The sequence below is a fragment of the Coenobita brevimanus genome, chromosome 69 (assembly GCF_032717465.1).
Source record: "Coenobita brevimanus isolate Jiangsu-jjx chromosome 69, ASM3271746v2, whole genome shotgun sequence".
Classification (NCBI taxonomy): domain Eukaryota; kingdom Metazoa; phylum Arthropoda; class Malacostraca; order Decapoda; family Coenobitidae; genus Coenobita; species Coenobita brevimanus.
In genome coordinates this window covers 26,641,037-26,656,827 of record NC_137022.1, presented here as the reverse complement: position 1 = coordinate 26,656,827, position 15,791 = coordinate 26,641,037, and the positions used below count along the sequence as shown (strand labels likewise).

The window sequence follows — 15,791 nt, the reverse complement described above, 5'->3', positions numbered from 1 at the left end:
ATATTCTGTATAAGTGGAGACATATCTTTGTGTGTGTTGGTCAGTGCTCTATATGAACTACCGGTACGTGGAGATTTTCAGTGTAAGGTATATTTTTCCGTGTCATATTAATATTCTGTATCATTTAGGTTTCGTAACGGACTGTAGTGTGTAATTTATTATTGTTAATTTATACGTGCCTTTGACCAGTTGGTGTTTGGACTTCTCCTCCTTGTCTGCGTACTCAGACCAGGTCGTGAACAAAGAACTCAAGGCCGCACCGTATCTGGAACCGAGAAGTCGGAGTCCAGACTACGCTCCATATCAGTGAGTGGATGATGGTCGCCACCACCTATACTCATACCAAACAAAAGCCCAGCACATCTTTCTTCATACAGATCTGTAACCTTACTAGGTAGGCTACATCATCCAAAATAACCAAACACCTGATTCTTAACAAAGTCACACCTCATTCTCCATCCTCCCTCACAAAATAGCTTTAGAGAACTACCGTACCGACTACACTCCACAAACACCTTGCTCTTCAACCTCGAACAACATGCATCTAACGTCATCAACTCCGTGGGACCCATACAATGTAGCCTACCATACACTTCTTACAACTGACTACAGCCTTTGATGCCACTCCTCGACACAAACTTACCACCAACATCTACGACACGTACACGGAAAACAAGTATGAATGCTGGTTTACCAACTATCGGACATAGTGCATGTGACATTCCAAGGCAAGTCACTATGAACATGAAACTTCTCCAAAGAGGTTCCACAGAGCGCCGTTTCTTTACCTCCTCCCTCTACCCCATAGTTCAGGGCATTTCCACACAACAAAAATTGCTCCGTATGCAGATGATATTACACTAACAACTACACATCACATATAGACACAGCATGCACACTGCAACAAGACATACCTTCAGGTATGGGTCGCAGAAAACAGACTGACGATTGCTCCATCCAAGTCCACCATCACCACACTTACCATCAGTGACACCCATGAACGCAAATATACCCTAACATCACACTTATGCGTTGTGTACCTGTGCCTCATACCCCTTCCATTAATGTCCCTGGAAACATCTTCAAGGGCTACATAAAAGAGGGGCGAATCAACCCACGACTATATGTACTCAGAGCTCATGCAGGGTCAGACTTCGGACAACAAAAAGAAACACCCTTCATACTCTACAATGTGAGATTATAGTGATGTCCTACATTTCTTTGGCATGGGCTCCTATTCCAAAACCCATGACAAAACCGTGCAGCACAACATCCTATGTACCATCACTGGCTGCACTAATACTGCTCCTGTAGCTCACTTACATTCTAATGTTAAAGTCCTCGTGTTGGGGAATATCTCGACATAGAGGCATGTTAAAAATGGGTGACGCACGGATTCGAGCTGTTTTCTTTTAGACTTACTTTCTCAAGCAAAATTATTTTTGTACTAGGTACCTCAGGTAATTAACATTTCAATTTCGATCAAAAAATACTGGAGAACAAACGAAATATACCTACTTACTGATATTACAGACAGCTGCCTGAGCGTCTCCAACACCGTGTTTACTGTCTATCCCGCCGACTGGACATGACGTCACCACACCAGAACAAACTCAGATGGATACATGGAACCCCCTATTTACTAATATTTTTATAAACCAACATAAAAAAAAAAAAAACAGTATATACACTAATCAATATAAAATAATAAAGGATCCAGTCAGGGCGTCACTGGCAGCAGCTTGTGCCATCATAATTTAAAACACCTGTCATTATGACAATGACAACAAAACTAAGTACAAAAATAATCCTCACAATCATTACCAAACCTTCTTATACCATCCAACCTCCAGATACTCCCGCACTATCAATGAATAAACACCTACACACCAACTTCACGCGCAAGGTAATACAACATCCTGACCAAAACATCACACCACAAGTCCCCCTCACAACCACATCCATCACTGAAGATTAGCCTAAACAGGGTTATCAAGTTCACCTTGCTAAGCTTGGATCAGGACATCACCCAGCCCTCCTAAGATACCAGTTTAGATTTGCGTTGGGTGGAGTCACATACTGTACATGTGCCGCATTTGAGGGTTAGACCCACATGACACAACACAGGCTAATGGAGCACTACAACGTACATGCCACGCTAGGATACTGACGTAACATCAGTGGCACAGGGAACCTGCGGGACAACCCCACTGGAGCAGTTTATCTCCAGTCAACTGTATGATAAGACCGAGTGGAGCTGAGCAACAACAAAAACTACTCTGAGAAATCTAGCAAAACTTATCCCACTCTCAGTAATCACCCTGCTGCTCCTCTGAAACAAATATTTGTGGTTTTATCAATCCATGGCCCATAATGCTCAGCAGTGATGGCAGATTTGATCATAGCAGTTATACCTGCTCCAGAGCAAGAGGTGCGAGGAATCTTTACGTGTTGCAATCTAGTCATCTTTATAAAGTAAACCCTGGGACATACATTCCAACTCGTTCTGCATGGTAAAGCTAACACGGCTGTTCTTGAAGAACTGAGAGATGTAATTTGGGATATCATAGGTATCAGTGAGGTCAGAAGACCAGGTGAGACGTTTCGTTTCGTTTTTCAAGACTCCAACATGTTTTCATGTGTCGGGCTTGGTCCTAATGGCGACTCACCATGCTGCTCGATCGCTGGCAGCTTTCCTATTCAGTCCCTTATCCTTGAGGTTACACTCAATGCCCTCGTCTCAGGTCTTTTTCGGTCTACCTGTCGCAACCCTACCCTCAGCATTAACACTTCTCACTTTCTGCACCCAATTATCATCCCCCATCCTCCCCACATGCCCAAACCATCTCATATCTACCTCTCATCACAATACCAATACACTCCAGTCACAACCTACCCCTCAACTCTGCCTTCGTAAACTTAGCACCCTCCCCATCGGCCTCACTCTCAGGGACGCACTACACATCCACCTAGGCCTACCTAATCACTGTCATTTCTGTACGTTTGAGCCTGTGAATATCCTCTTCCTTTACTGCCCAAGTCACTCATCAACTTGTGTCAAAGATTAAAATAAAATTTAAGAGAAACGTTAACTGTAATTGTACAAGAGGTAATAAATATGATTTTGATGCACTGAGAAATGATGAGAACACGAAGGAAAAGTTTCGGTGGGAATGCAGGAACAGGTTTCTAGTCCTGCAGACTTTGATGGACTCTGAAGACAATGATATTAATCAATACACTGAGTGACAAGCCAAATGGCTTCCTGTACACCAGGAAACCATTTACTACGCTGGGTGGTAACCATAAAACCAAATTTTGGCTCCTGGTGGTTTAGTGGGTAATAAAGGTGCTCCAGTCGGATTGAGCCGGTGAAGGTTTATATCCAAGGGATGGTTGGGGTTTATTGCTCACGTAATGCCACTCAGGGATGAGTGAGGCTGGTCATTCATCTTAAATGCCAGGACCAACTTTCCTAGCCCCGGGCTCCTACGCTCCTCATGGTGCGACGTAGGATTAGATGATGGATGGATGGAGAGAGGTAAATGAGGTTTTGCATGAGTGCTAAGGTTACTATTAAAAAAAATGAGAAAAGCGAGAGGGAAAAAGTGGATGTCAGATGAAACACGGAATGCAATTCGGAAAAGGAAAGAGGCGAAGTATAAGAAGTGAAGAACAACATGTTGATGGCCAGGTAGTTGACGTACTTAGGGCAAAGTACCGGATTTTACATTCTGAAGTAAAGAGACTCGTTGGACGTGATAAAGCTATATGATGAAAAGGCAACAGAGACAGAAATTAAGTAAAAATGACGGTCAGATAACAAGAGCACTGGATCAGGCCATAAAGGAGTGAACTGAAAAGAGAAAGAAAGAAATACCTGTAAGAGATTGAAATGGTAACTTGTTGACTAAAGATCTGGATATAAAAGGAAGGTGGAAAAAGCATTTTGAATCTGTTCTAAATAGACCAATCCCTGCTGAAGAGGACATTTTGCCAGCCGACAGAGATTTGCAGATAGAAACAGGGGATATAACCTTGGAAGAGGTAGCAGAATCTATAAAGGAATTACAGAATTTAGAGGCCCCGGGAGAGGATGGAATATTTCCTGAAATGCATAAGGTGGAAAATAATGAGCTGATGAACGCGCTTTTGAAACTTTTTAATGTGGCTTAAGATAATGGTGGAATTCCAGGAGAGCAAAAGTGGAGTGATTATAAAAATACCAAAAAAAAGAGAGATTTAAATGTGTGTGGATTTTGGAGAGGGATAACTCACACCTATAGCTGCAAAGGTCTTTTCCAAAATCTTGTTGAATAGAACAATGCCAGTGACAAAATTTTAAAAGAACTAGCGGGATTTAGAAAGGGTCGAGGTTGTAATAAAATTTTTATTGTAAGGCATCTGATACAACAAGCTAATGAGATGAAAATGCCACTTAGTATGTGTTTTGTGGATTTTGAAAAGGCGTTTGATAGTGTTTCACGGGGAGATATGATGAAAATTATGAGATTCTATGGTATACCAGAAAAGTATGTACATATTATTAGAAGCCTGCATGAAGGTGCTTTTTGTAAGGTAATAGTGGGTGGTTCTTTGAGTGATCCATTTGAAGTTAGGTCAGGAGTGATTCGAGGACGAGTTTTTTCGCCTTTGCTGTTTGTTTTGGTTATGGATTATGTTTTAAGGAAGGTTGTAAGGAGAACAGGTGCAGGAATTAACTGGAAAGAAAATGAGAGGCTGATGGATTTGGACTATGCAGATGGCATTGTGCTGATTTGCGGAAGTATATACGAAATGCAGAGGGTGCTTGATTGTCTGGTGGAGAAAGGAGAAAAAGTGGGATTGGTAATCAATTGTGAAAAGAATGAAATTATTACAGTAATATTGAAAGTGGAGAACCAAATCGAATGTGTAATTGGGAATAATGTGGCAAAGAATGTAGAAAATTTTAAATAGCTGGGAACGATTGTATCATCTAATGGATCATTAAACAATGAAACTGAGGAGAGGATTGGACAGGCTTGGCGAGCTATTGGAATGTTGTAAAATCTGTTTGGAATAATAATATGCTTTCGATACATACTAAAGTAAAAATTTACAAGACCATGGTTAGACCAATTTTAATTTATGGGCATGAGTCATGGTACAGAAAAATTGCAAAAGATCAGAAAGTATCGGGATTTGAGAATAAAATACTGAGAAGGATTCTTTGGGTAAAGTGGCAAGACAGAGTTACAAATGAAATAGTAAGGGATATTACGAGGGTGGAACCAGTTGATGAATATGTGAGGCTGTCTCGCTGAAAATGGCGGGGGCACATATATAGAAAAGAAGGCAGTGTAATACAGGATGTGCCAGAGTGGACTGCTAGAGGAAGAAGAGGCAAAGGTAGGACATGGGAAACCTGGTTGAGGACAATGAAAAGAGAAGCAGGAGAGGAGTGTTGGTGGTGCCTGAAGGCCCTATGCATCCCTTGGGGCGCCACAGGAAATATATATATATATATATATATATATATATATATATATATATATATATATATATATATATATATATAAACTCAGCCGACCCCCACGCCCCAATCCACAGTCCAAACAGACCAAATCGACTATCCATTCGGCGTCGAGCAGGATAATGTTAGTATACTGTATACGCTGTGGTGTTACCCTCTACCCTGAGAACTTTCTACAATATTACCCTTGAGTAATTTTAAAATTAAGCATAAATACAATACAATATTAATATAGTACATTTAGTAGTCATACAGTACATAATATAATCACCTAGTGTTGACAGACGGAGAGCTATGCAGATACGTCTTCACTATCCACAAGGTTTGTCACAGCACTACAGCAATGAGTGAGGCATGGGAGGCCACAAACTGTCACAGCACTAAGGTTTAGTCACTGCGTGGGTCACATCAGCGGAACACGCTGCACACAGATACACCCTCGCAGTACGGCGTCCACGGGAGAGACTGAGAAAGCAACGCGGTTGACTTGGAGTGCCAGATGGGCTGCTCCTGCAATGCAATGTGATTGGCTGACACGTCCCGTGTATGAGCCAGAGGGCCGATTGCTTCCCGTTTCTAAGACGGATATTGCATAATTTCACAGTATAGTTTTAAGAGCCGAGCAAAAAAGCACCGGATTTACTTATATATATATTACTGTACGTCTACCTATACATGTAGAGAGAGAGAGAGAGAGAGAGAGATTATGCAGAATCACTTTCTAGGTCATTGGGATGCTAATGAAAACTGCATAAAGGAACAGTCAAGGGGTGCCCAATACCTTCTTCCAAAAGAAATAAAGTAGGAAGTGGTCCAGAAAGGGACCAAAATAGCAAAATAGTGAAACTGCTTTACCTTCACTGACAAAGCGCATGCTGGAGCAGTGATAAAACCGTACTGAACAAAGTAAGAGTGACCACAAAATGATGAAATGCAGGTAACAATGTTTGTCAGAGGATATAGGGAGAGGTGAATCTGAAACCAAAGTCTGTACTTTATCTGTGAAAGAAAAGGCAGCAGAATTAGGATAAAAGGAGAAGTGAATCTGAAGGAAACAAAGTTTTGTAGCTGTGAAAGAGAAGGCAGCAGAACTCAGTTTAAACACTTGAAGGATGAAGCTAATATCAATACAGAACAAATTACTGAAAACCGCACAAATAGTACATGAAGCAACTCTTTTAGTAGGACATCCAAAACCTTGAAACAGTAACAGCAAACTTTTCAGTGCATGAAGGAACTTCTGAAGAAAAGTAGGAACATGACTACAAACATGGAGAAATCACAATGATGCGGCTGAAATTAGAAAACTATCAAGATAGAGGTATCAAATAATTTAACATGAACAGAACTGGAGAAGTTTAATGAATGAAAAAAGTTAGAAGGATCAAGTATGGGCCTTATATGGGAAGAAACTAGATGTCTGCTTTCAGGAACTTGGGGAGAAGTAACAAGTAACAAATATTAACCACAAAACTGTATGCAAAACTATACTGTATGTTGATATGACAGAACAGCGAATTCAGGATAGGGGGGTGGTGGATAGAACAATTCCAAAAATTATATTATTAGGTGCTTGAGGATGCGAAAGTGGATGTATGTGGAATAACTGAAACAAAATGGAGAGGAGAAAGTGTGAGAGAATGGGAGTATGGATGGGGTATATGTGCAGGAGTAGGTGAGAATGAGGGCAAAGGAAGGAGTATGTATAGTTGTGAGTAAAAGATGGAAGAGGAGCATAAGACAGTATGGATCAGTTGGGTCAAGGATTGTGTGGGTAAAGTTGAAAGTTGGAATACAAATGTGGGCGATTGTGTGTGTGTATGCGCCAACGCAAGATCGTGCTAGAAGAGTGAGAGAAGAGTTCTGGACAAATGTAGAAGTGTGCATGGAAAAGTTTGGAAGGAATGAGAGAGTGATTTTGATTGGTGATATGAATGGTAAAGTTGGGAATGTGAAGGTGGATGGAATAGTTGGTGAGTGGGGTGTGCCTGCTGAGATAGATGAGAATGGGAGTGCGTTAGTGGACATTTGTGCTGGGAGGGGGTTGGTGATAACCAATACCCTCTTCAGGCATAAAATGATTCACAGGTATACATGGCGAGTGATGAGAAGGGTGGGTGGTGAACTGAATGAAAGGAAGGCAATGATTGATTATGTGTGTGTGGATGAAAGGATGCGAAGATGTGTAATGGATGCAAGAGTGTATAGAGGCTGGGGGAGTGGACTTTCTGACCACCACCTGGTGATGGCCAGAATTAAAGTACAAGAAAGTTGGAGGAATAGAAGAAGGGAAAGACGAGAGGAAGGAGTAGTTGCAAGGAGAGTGGAAAGGTTACAAGAGGATGAGAAAAAGGCAGAGTATAAGAGAGAAGTGGAGGAACGATTGGGCAAATATGAATTGGAGCAGATGGGAGACGTGGAAGGTGTGTATTTACAGAAGAAATATGTGCAGCATGTGATGTGGTGTGTGGAAGGAAGAGAAGACGGAGGGGGGTGCAAGGAACAGCGTGGTGGACTGAAGAGGTGAAACAGGCTGTGGCACAAAAGAAGAAAGCATACAATAAATGGATGAGAAATAGGGGCGTGGAAGAGGTTGAGAGGCGGAAGAGAGAGTTATATGTAGAAAGGAAGAGAGAGGTGAAAAGATTAGTAAGAGAGAGTAAGAAGAGAGTGGATGAGGAATTTGGAAGAAATTTGAGTGTAAAGTGGAGGGACTGTAAGAAAATGTTCTGGAGAGAGGTGAAAAGAGTAAGACAGGGTGGAAGTGAAGTTAGCAGGGGAGTGAAAGATAAAAATGGTACATTACTAGTGGAGAAGGGAGAAAAAGTTAGCAGATGGAGAGAACACTTTAAGGAATTGTTGAACGTAGAGGATGGAAGTAATGCGAGTATAAGTGGCTGGGGAATGGCTGGGAGAAGGAGGGAGGTGAGAAGACAGGAAGAAATCAGTAAGATAGAAGTTGTGGAAGCAATGAAGAAAGTTAAATCGGGGAAAGCCCCAGGAATAGATGGAGTGTGTGGTGAAATGCTGAAGCATGGGGGAGAGATAGTAGTAGAATGGATGTGGAAGATGTGCAGATTGGCCTGAGAGGAAGGTAGAGTCCCGGAGGATTGGAAGTCAGGTATAATTATTCCCTTGTACAAAGGAAAAGGGGAAAAAGTAGTGTGTGGTAACCATAGGGGCATTTGTCTTCTTAGTATAATAGGAAAAGTGTATGGTAGGATACTTATTGACAGAGTTAGAGAAAGAACAGAGAAATTAGTTGGAGAAGAACAGGGAGGCTTTAGGAAGGGAAGAGGTTGTGTAGATCAGATATTCATTCTCAGATCTTTAGTGGAAAAGTTTCTAGAGAAGGGAAAGAAGTTGTATGCGGCATTCATGGATTTGGAGAAAGCATATGACAGGGTGGATTGACAAGGATTGTGGAAAGTGTTAAGAATATATGGAGTAGATGGAAAGTTGTTGAATGCTGTGAAGAGTATGTACGATGGTGCGAAGGCTGCAGTGCGTGTGGATGGTGATCTAAGTGAATTTTTCTCTTTGAAGGTTGGGTTGAAACAGGGATGTGTCATGTCTCCATGGTTGTTCAATCTGTACATGGATGGGGTGATAAAAGAGGTACAAGGTAGGGTAGTGGATGTTGGAGTATCCATGGTGAGAGAGGATAGTGTTTGGAAACTCCCTGTACTGTTGTTTGCAGATGATACTGTGTTGTTGAGTGAAGACGAAGGAGAGCTGCAAGGCTTGGTGGATGAGTTTGGGAGAGTGTGTAAGAAACGGAATCTAAAGGTGAATGTAGGGAAGAGTAAAGTGATGGTCTTTGAGAGAGGTGAAGTCAGTGAATGTACAGCGAGGTTGGATGGTGAGGAATTGGAAAGTGTGAGTACGTTTAAGTACTTGGGTAGTGTGATGAGTAAGGATGGAGGTTTGGAGGGTGAAGTGCTTGAAAGGGTACAGCAGGGAAGAAAGGTTGCTGGTTCCTTGAAAGCAGTGATAAGAAACAGGGAAGTGAGCATTGAAGTGAAAAAGTTACTACATGACAGTATTGTGATACCAACTCTAACGTACGGAAGTGAAGCTTGGACGTTGTTGGAAGGACACAAGTCAAGAGTGAGAGCAGTGGAAATGAGTTATTTAAGAGGAGCCTGTGGAGTCACATGGAGAGACAGGCTGACGAATGAGGATATAAAGGAGCGTTGTGGTGTTGATGTGGATGTGATAGGAAGCGTTATGAGGAACACACTGAGGTGGTTTGGCCATGTGGAGAGGATGGAGGGTGAAAGACTGACGAAGAGAGTGTATGTGAGTGAGGTGGAGGGGGAAAGAGGGAGGGGGAGGCCGAGGATGAGATGGAGAGGTATATGAGAGAGGGGGGTGTGAGCTGGGAGCAGGGGAGTGAAATGGCGGGGGACAGGGCGACTTGGAGGCGATTTGTTTGTGGCCACCCCAAACGGGATTGAGGCGTCTGGCAATAGATAGATAGATAGATATTAGTAGAGAAAGCTTTAGGGGGAATGAAGAGGGGCAAGGCAGGTGGTGATGAGTCTCAGTCACTCTTACTGTACTTGGAAGTCAAAGCAGTAACCATATCATAGAAAAATGCTTGTATTATCCTGATTCACAAAAAGGCAACATTAATGACTTAACTGCTATGAAATACAACTGCAGTGTACATAAATTTTCACACAAACACACACAAAAAAATATCAGATTAGTCAAAAAAAAAAAAAAAAACCTTCATAGCACTGTAGTAAACTTTCATTACTCACATTTTCCCCTACTTGCAGCTCTTCTAGGTCCCTATGCAACCACAAACTGGAAAGTTCAAACATTACTTATTATCCTGAGCACTCTTTTTATACTCTACACTACACTGCACAGTACCTGTTGTGAAAACCAGTGGTAAAATGAAACCTACGGCTAAGCATATATTGCTTTATTGTTCACAATGCGAGTGTGGTGGTGCGAGGGCATGGGAGAAGGACACTGGATTATCCAAGGTGGTGCCAGTCGTAGTCACTGTCATCATCGTCATTTTTGTCAAAATCCTCACCATCACGGTCATCGTTAAAAAATATCATCATCGTAGCTCTATTTCCTACAAATATATGAGTTGAGGAGCTGCCATAATGTCTTTCTGCTCTAACATCTATGTGCTTTGGTTTGGGATAATAAAGTGAACAGGTCCTTTCATTAACCCCTTCAGTCTGGTGATGCATTTTATAGTTCATTCTTGCTATCTCCAGACAATTTTCATCTGCTACAGGACAGACTTTCTGCACTGGAAAGGTTAGCTACAGCCTTCACCAACTCCATCACCACTACAAACCTTTCCTAAGCTAATAAAATTGTTGGAAAGTACCAAGAGCAAAATGAAAATTGCATCATCTGATTGAAAGGACTTCATGATAAGGGATGTCAGATACTATAGTTTTCACCTTAACTGGGTGGAGATACCTGTCCATTTACAGCATATTTCCATTGCCTGATGGCAGGATAGGACAAACCTGTGGTTCTACTTCTTTTCCACACAACTTCCTTGTGATTAGCACTGAAGTTTATATGGTAATCTCGTTACAGCTCGATATTCAAGACAGACGACAAATTTAAGTGGAAAGATTACATAATGCCTTGCCACCACGTTTAGGTTTTGCATAACAAGGCAAGTGAACCTTCCCATGAAGTTAATGGAAAAATGATAAAAACCAAGCCTCTACTACCTCTTAGAGATGTATGGGTCTAAGGCTGGGCTACCATAGCACAGCATACCAACAGAAAGCTGCTTATACTGTTTTCTCATAATGCTAACTGTTCATATGTTAATGAGGCAGGTGAATGGATAAGTATACACAAGGGATGGTATGGAGAACATTTATGACCACATCAACCCTTTGGGCCCTATTCCTGCCAATTAAGGAGCTGTACCCTTGCTAACCAGTTTCTTGCTTATGAACATGTGTTTGAAAGCTCCTTATTTCATGCAGGCTACCAAAAGACAATTTTTTTGTTTCCCGTTTAATCTGGTACAGTACCTTTAAATCTTGCCATCCCCAAACAATTCTACCCAGCTTTGGAGAAATATTCAAACTTGACAAGTTACAGACATCATTTACCCCTTCAATCCAAGAGGTCTTCCAAACCCTCTGTAAGTGATGCACTACAGTGTTAATTCATCGGGAACTTAAGAATAAACTTTAAACAATGACTATGTAACTATAGTCAAAGGGTTGAAATTATCTCAAAATAACCTTTGGACTGCTTGACATTCTCTCAGCTGAATAACATCATCTGGTTTTAGCCTGAATAAAATACTGAAGTGCAGGTACAGAATGAAAAAGGGTTGGTAAAACTGAGATTGTGAAGAGACAGAAGGCCCAGATTTTAGATGCAAAGGGAATGCATGGCCACAATATCAGATGGTCATTTTAGCTGCACAAGATGGGGATGAAATGGGGTATGTATTATCTTCTTTGACTCACTTTTATTATGCTCTGTAATATAGGATGCACTGAGCCACACCTTAGGCTCAAAAGTGTCCCATACAAGCAGTCCTCTTTAACTTTTTTACACTACATGAATCTGGGTGGCATCCTCTGTAGTTTTATTCTTGCAATCTCATGACAATATTATTCAGTTTACAATAGATGCCTTCCAGGAATGGAAAAAGAGTGGTAACAGAGAGAAGTACTCGGCTGCCAAGTGTAAAGCCAGAAAGGAGGTACACAGGGCAAAATCCCAGTCTCAAAGACTTTACTGGATACCCTAAATAGTATAATGTGGTACTTTGTGTAGCAAAACAGATGAAAAGAGAGAACAGGGATATCACAGACAAGCTACATGTGAAGAATAATGGAAAGGTAATGCACAAAGAGGATATTAAAAATGCTTGAAGAGTGCATTATAACCGGTTGCTAATGAAGAGTCCGACTGGAACAGGGAAGGATTAAAGTCAGCAGATCCAGTGTCTGGCCCTTGGCCTTTGATTCCTGCTGCTGCTGTGAGCAAGGTAATCTGCAGGATGCAGTTAGAGAAGGCAATGGGTGTGTCTGGGTTGTCTGCTGAAATGCTGAAGGCCTTATGAGATACAGGAATGGGATTAACTGCAGATTTGATAAATTCAATTATATAAGAGTGTGTTGTTCCAGATGACTGGCTGAAGAGTGACTGTAAATGCATATATGGGGCAGGGTGTCTGGTGATGCCCTGGAAGGAGGAAGTTATGGGGGTATAAAACTTTTGGAACAAATAATGAAAGTAATGGAGACAGTTCTGGAAGTTATAAGGCAATGTGTAAATACTGATGAAATGAAGTTTGGGTTTTTGCCAGGCAATGGGACCAGTGATGCAAAATTTATTGTCCAACAGCTCAGGAAAAGTCCAGGAAAAAAAAAATCGAGCTGCACTAGTTTATGTTGATTTGGAGAAGGTCTTTGACAGATTTCCTGGGAAGGTGAAGTGGGCAATTAGAATGTTTGATATTGAGGAGTGGCTGGTTAAAGTGGTTATGGCAATTTACAAGAATACTTGCACCCAAGTTAGAGTGAACGGAGATCTGGGTGATGAGTTTCCCATGAATGCTGACATGCATCAGGAGTCCCTTATTGTGTATCGTGGTGTTTGATGCTCTCTCAGAAATGGACTCGCATGGGTGATGTATGATGATGACTTCATGCGACTGTGGAAAATGAGAAGGGGGCAAACGCAAGATTTAGGAAGTGGAAAGATGGAATGAGGTACAAGGGTTTAGGAGTAAGCAAGAATAAAACAAAATTAATATCTACGGCTGGTGGTGGTACTGTCAAAGTAGAGGGACTGTGTCCATGTGCAGTTTGCCATACAGGATGGGGAAGTTATTCAATCTTGTGCAGTACTATGATAAGTGGGTGCATAAGAGGTGTAGTGGTATTAGAGGTAGGCTGCAAAAGAATGGTTTGGTCATGTTGGGAGGATGAAAGATGACAACTGGGTGCAGAAAGTAGAAGGATGTTAAGGGCAGAACTTAAAGAGGACCAGAACAGGCCTGGAACAAGGTCACAGAGTGTGACCTAATGGTTAAGGGACTTAATAGGGAGGCTGCCAGAGATCATGCAGCATGGACAGCTGCCATAATGTGACCTGATGCATGCAAACATGTTTGAGCCTTTATAAATTACAGAAACAAAAATGGAGAGGTATGATACAACCTTGATGAACTCCTCCAGTATAAATGCCTTTGACAAACTGAATCAAGTCACCTGGTAGCATCAATACTAATTTGAAAAGAACTTCATCCTTGGACTCTGATTCTATGTACAATCACTCTGAAGAAACACTAAATGATTGTACGTGCAGATGAATGTTCCTTGTCTACGAGTATCTGGTACTAATTATGTGTTTAGTTACCAAGTTTACTGCCACTTTTATTCACATAGTAATGTTTCCATGGGATGATGGTAGCCATCCACCTCTTACCTTCAAATATATTTAGAAACTTATCCATTAGTTATAATGACTCCCTGCAGATGAGTACAGAAATCTGGGGCCTTGTCCACTCAATTCACACACTCAGTTTCAACAATATGGTCAGCAGTGTCTTCAATATGGTGACACCTTCTTACAGTTTATTCTTGCTATCTCCAGGCAACTTTATTCAACTTAGGAAAGATCTTTGGCACTGAATGGGTTAATGAAGGGTGAAGGTAATCTCCAGTTTGAAAAGTCACCCCTCAGCTGAGTAAAACCATCAATTGGTAGCAAGAATAAAATGAAAGACAGGTTAATGGGGTGAAGTGGTTAATATCTCCCCCTTCCCCCTCTTCCACCCCCTCTCCCCCTACCTCCTCCACCCCCTCCTCTATTATCGTACCCACCTCTGCCGCTGTACCCTCCTCTACCCCCACCCCCACCCCCACCATATCCTCCCCCACCCCCACCATACCCTCCTCCACCCCCACCATAGCCACCACCACCACCCCCACCACCACCATAACCCCCACCACCACCATAACCTCCTCCACCCCCACCATAACCACCCCCACCCCCACCTCCACTATATCCACCTCCTCCCCCTCCACTGTAACCTCCTCTACCTCCTCCCCCTCCCTGATTCCACCCCCCCTGCACCCTGTCACCTCCAAAGCCACCTCCCCCACCCCTGCCACCACCACCACCACCACCACCTCCTCTGCCTCCACCACCACCACCTGCAAAAAAATAAACATTCATCATCATCACAATCACCTACTACAAAAATAAACACAGTAATATATTATATACCACAAAGATGACAAAATTCACTATCATCACATTTACCATCTTTAGCTCCATACGTGTCAAGTGCGGTTGGTGGAGGATTAGTGCCCCTCCCTGTAAAACAATTAACTCTAAGCCCTTGGCCACCCCGTTTGGGATTTATGGCGTCTGGCAATGAATGAATGAATTAATGGTAATCTTATTTCATCATCGTAGCATAAACATTGTAATATATTGTGTAAACAAAATGATGCAAAAACACATGGTCATCATCACCATTTTCTTATTACCATTTAAAAACACTACCATACAGTACTCTAAACCAGCAATACAACACAATATCATCATCATACTAACCATATTTTGTACTAATAAATAAAATGGGGAAGACCCCAAAATAGTAATCTGAAATAATCACCTCAACTTTTTTTTTTCTTTTTACCATAGGATGGGTTAGGCAAGATTTGCAGGGGGGGGGGGGGGGGAAATAGGAGAACTATCTACTGCATAACTGTACATCAATATTCTATAAACAACATGTATGCAACAACACTATGTCACCATTATCACCATAAATAAACACTAATAAGCTGTGCACCAAACTCAAACAACACATAATAATCACCATTATTTCGGCAACTTTCAGTAACAAAAAATATTCATTAACATCACTACGCCTGCCCTCACAGGGTGTGTGAAAGTAACAAGGCATTAAAACTTATAAAAAATTGCTAAAACCTAAAACTGCTGAAACATGGTAAAAACTGGTAAACAACCAATGAACATGTAAATAAATATGTCTCCATTTACCAACAACAATGCTAAAATGGCAATCCTACTTATCATTCTCCCAATCCCATTTCCCATACACACATGTAGTGGGTAAGATTAAAAAATACAGTAAGACGTAAGAGGCAAGCACATAAATACAACATACCGTGTGTGTGTACTGTATGTATGTGCACATGTATATCTATCTATCTATCTATATACTGTATACAGTATATACATAGTGTCCGCAAAAAGTAAAGAGTGCCTAGCATAG

The 15,791-nt window shown here is 41.6% G+C and overlaps 1 protein-coding gene across 1 annotated transcript in view; it reads right to left on the bottom strand.

The window, feature by feature from the left end:
- Nucleotides 1-223: 223 nt before the first annotated feature.
- LOC145406167 (protein FAM98A) overlaps nucleotides 224-15,791 on the bottom strand; it is a 38,626-nt gene continuing 23,058 nt past the window's right edge. The window contains exons 8-10 of the mRNA XM_080277364.1: nucleotides 14,365-14,697; nucleotides 983-1,089; nucleotides 224-265 (exon numbers count right to left, since the gene is read on the bottom strand). Of these exons, the coding sequence (XP_080133490.1) occupies nucleotides 224-265; nucleotides 983-1,089; nucleotides 14,365-14,697 (482 nt within the window). The remainder of the gene's footprint in view (nucleotides 266-982; nucleotides 1,090-14,364; nucleotides 14,698-15,791) is intronic.